The following is a 2,536-nucleotide window of genomic DNA, read 5'->3' on the forward strand; positions in this document are numbered from 1 at the left end:
ACGAAACTCTCGGCTTGCAGGTACTCTTACCAACGCCCGCCACTAGTGTCCCGGCTGCGTGCACCCAGCACCTGCGTCTACCTTCCAGGAGCTATGGGAAATCATTCACTTACCAGGGCGAAAGATCTTTTAGCTGACATCGGCACATCCACTGGCCACAAACTGAAATCGGGCGTCCCAGGCGGCTCTCGCAGGTGAGATCGACGAGATTGTTGTACCGGCGCGTTGTCCCAAGTCTCTCGACTCCTCGATTGTCAAAGGCTTTTTCCAGGCCCCACATCCATCGCACGGCACGAGCCCGGCCCCGCATTCGCAGCTCCCAACCCCGGCGATTGGTCAACTCACTCAGTCATGTCTCAATCACCGTAGGGGGCCATCTGTTGGAGGCCCGCCGGGGACCCGAGCGGAATGCATGTGTCACGTGAGTGTTATCGCTCTTGAGTAAAAGATGGTCTGGCTGCGAGGACGCCCTTTTTTCTGTCCGCGGCGTACTTGAGAAAATACAGTAATGCCTCCAATAGAGAAAACATGTGCGTCGAGTCTACCAACTCTTCATGAAGTTCTAGCCTTTCCCATCAAGCACAGCAATCGCAAGACGGCTAGTTGAATTGCGACAAACTACAGCAATTGACGGAGCATTGCAATTGTCCCGTACATCATATGACCCCCGACTCCGACTCCACGAGCCCAGCATAGCTAGGTCCGAACGCACCCGTCCATACTGCATGGAATACCGACCTTGTAGTGCCTGTGGTAATGCGCCAGGGCCAAGCTCGGTGGCGGAGTCCCGCGGACGTGAGGTACACTGCTGTGACTTCCGAAAAAGGGGCCAACGGTGGTACGATTAATCCATAAATGCAAACGTGATGCGCTTTTGGCGCCCCTGTTTGTATGGAGTGCACCAGACAGTAATCCCGGGGGGAGGGAGCCTTTACGGCCGTTGGACCAACAGGGGAAGATGTCCGCGACCCTGCTCTTGGCCTGCCGATAGCGTGAACAGCATCCTGGTGTACTTTCCTCTCTGTTTCTATAGTGCGACGGAGGCCAGAAGGGGCCGCCGTTCAGATCGATGCCGGCTCCGTCGGGTCCAGAGTATGCATCACTTCAACACTAGTATGCAGGTCAGATGCGTTGTTGGACTGCCATAGGCAACGACTTCTATCCTGTAATTCGACGCAGTCGCACAGGGCCATCCAGAGTGTATGTCTGTTGCTTGAATAGGCATTTCGGTCTTTTCCTTTTTCTCACCTGGGCGACCCTGCCAGGCGTTCCGTGGGGTTCGTTATTGTCGGCCCACCATCATCCTCTCGAGCCGCGCAGAGCGCTGGCAGGCTTGCTGCGATGTGATTTGGCCCTGCGCCCTCGCTTACTATAGCGTAGACATCAATTCGACTCTCTCGTATGTAGATAGCCCGACGCGTACAAGAGCTCGATCGGAAGCGGCTCTTCATAGCGCCGTCACCTCTCTACATCTAGGCTGTGGCATGTCGAGCAAACGTCATTCAACGAAGGCGATCTATACCCGTGGGAGGCATGCACGTTCGTATCATTAGGGCGCGATCGTCCGTCACTTTGACCGCACGATACTTCGGCTCCTTGCAAAACCCCAGACCACGATACAAGCTGAAAGCCAATCATTGGAAAGACGAACCTGCAGACAATCGAACGTGCCCGAGGGTAACCCCACCCTCGCGTATGCTATATTACATATGTGCATCATACGCTCCCTTCACAGCAATTTAGCAGCCATCGATTCCAATTCAGCTGAACACGACGGGGATGTGCAACTACACTCAGCGCGAATTCCACTGCGGTCACGTCCGGTGGATTGTGTCAAAGTGGTGTCCACTTTACACTAGAACCCATCGACGATGTCCACCTTGCGTTACGTTCTTCGAATACGCCGGCGATCAAAAGTGTGGCAATTGCAAACGACCCACTGAGGTTGTATGGGAGAGTATGATCAATCGGTAAGAACAGTCTCTCGCCGCAGGTGTGATTTGACTGAACAGAATAGCAATGCTAGACCGTGTCCACTGGAATTTTGAGTTGCAACCGGCGGCGATGGGGAGGCTTCGTGGACAAGGAGTCGATCTCGCTTTGGAAGGCTTTGCGTGCACTTGGGTGCAACAGGCCCATACCCAAAGCCAGCAGGACGCATCGTTGTGATCCGGAAACTCTGTACATATCGTGGCTGTAAGATAGGGGGCTTTCCTTTTGACAAAATGCTTTGTGCATCGCTTCTGACGTCGGTCTTGCGTCTCAAGCTTCAGAGTAGAGCTGCGATCGACTGTCGGGAGTTTCTACTGGATTGCAAATCGTACATCATTACCCTCAGATGGCTGTGGAGCAACAGTTCAGTGTGACTGTCCCCACGCTAGGGCGGTCAACATCGATTTCTCGTCACGACTCGCACGAGGCCGAGGCGAGCCCATCCATGGGTAAACTCAATTCACAGGACACCAGAGTACTGTTTGCGGACAGCTAGGCTGTTGTGGCGATCAGTTGCTCATTCTTATGAGGCCCTTTACCCGCT

At 54.2% G+C, this 2,536-nt stretch overlaps 1 protein-coding gene across 1 annotated transcript; it reads left to right on the forward strand.

Annotated features, from left to right (window-relative positions):
• Nucleotides 1-1,779: 1,779 nt before the first annotated feature.
• Nucleotides 1,780-1,974, forward strand: CTAM01_17012 (uncharacterized protein; the record flags this gene model as incomplete). Its single annotated transcript, XM_060533004.1, has 1 exon — nucleotides 1,780-1,974. One exon carries the CDS (start codon nucleotides 1,780-1,782, stop codon nucleotides 1,972-1,974), a length of 195 nt encoding a protein of 64 aa, XP_060372419.1.
• Nucleotides 1,975-2,536: the final 562 nt, after the last annotated feature.

Source organism: Colletotrichum tamarilloi (genome assembly GCF_030869305.1).
Source record: "Colletotrichum tamarilloi strain Tom-12 chromosome Unknown Scaffold_306.1, whole genome shotgun sequence".
NCBI classification, from domain to species: Eukaryota; Fungi; Ascomycota; class Sordariomycetes; order Glomerellales; family Glomerellaceae; genus Colletotrichum; species Colletotrichum tamarilloi.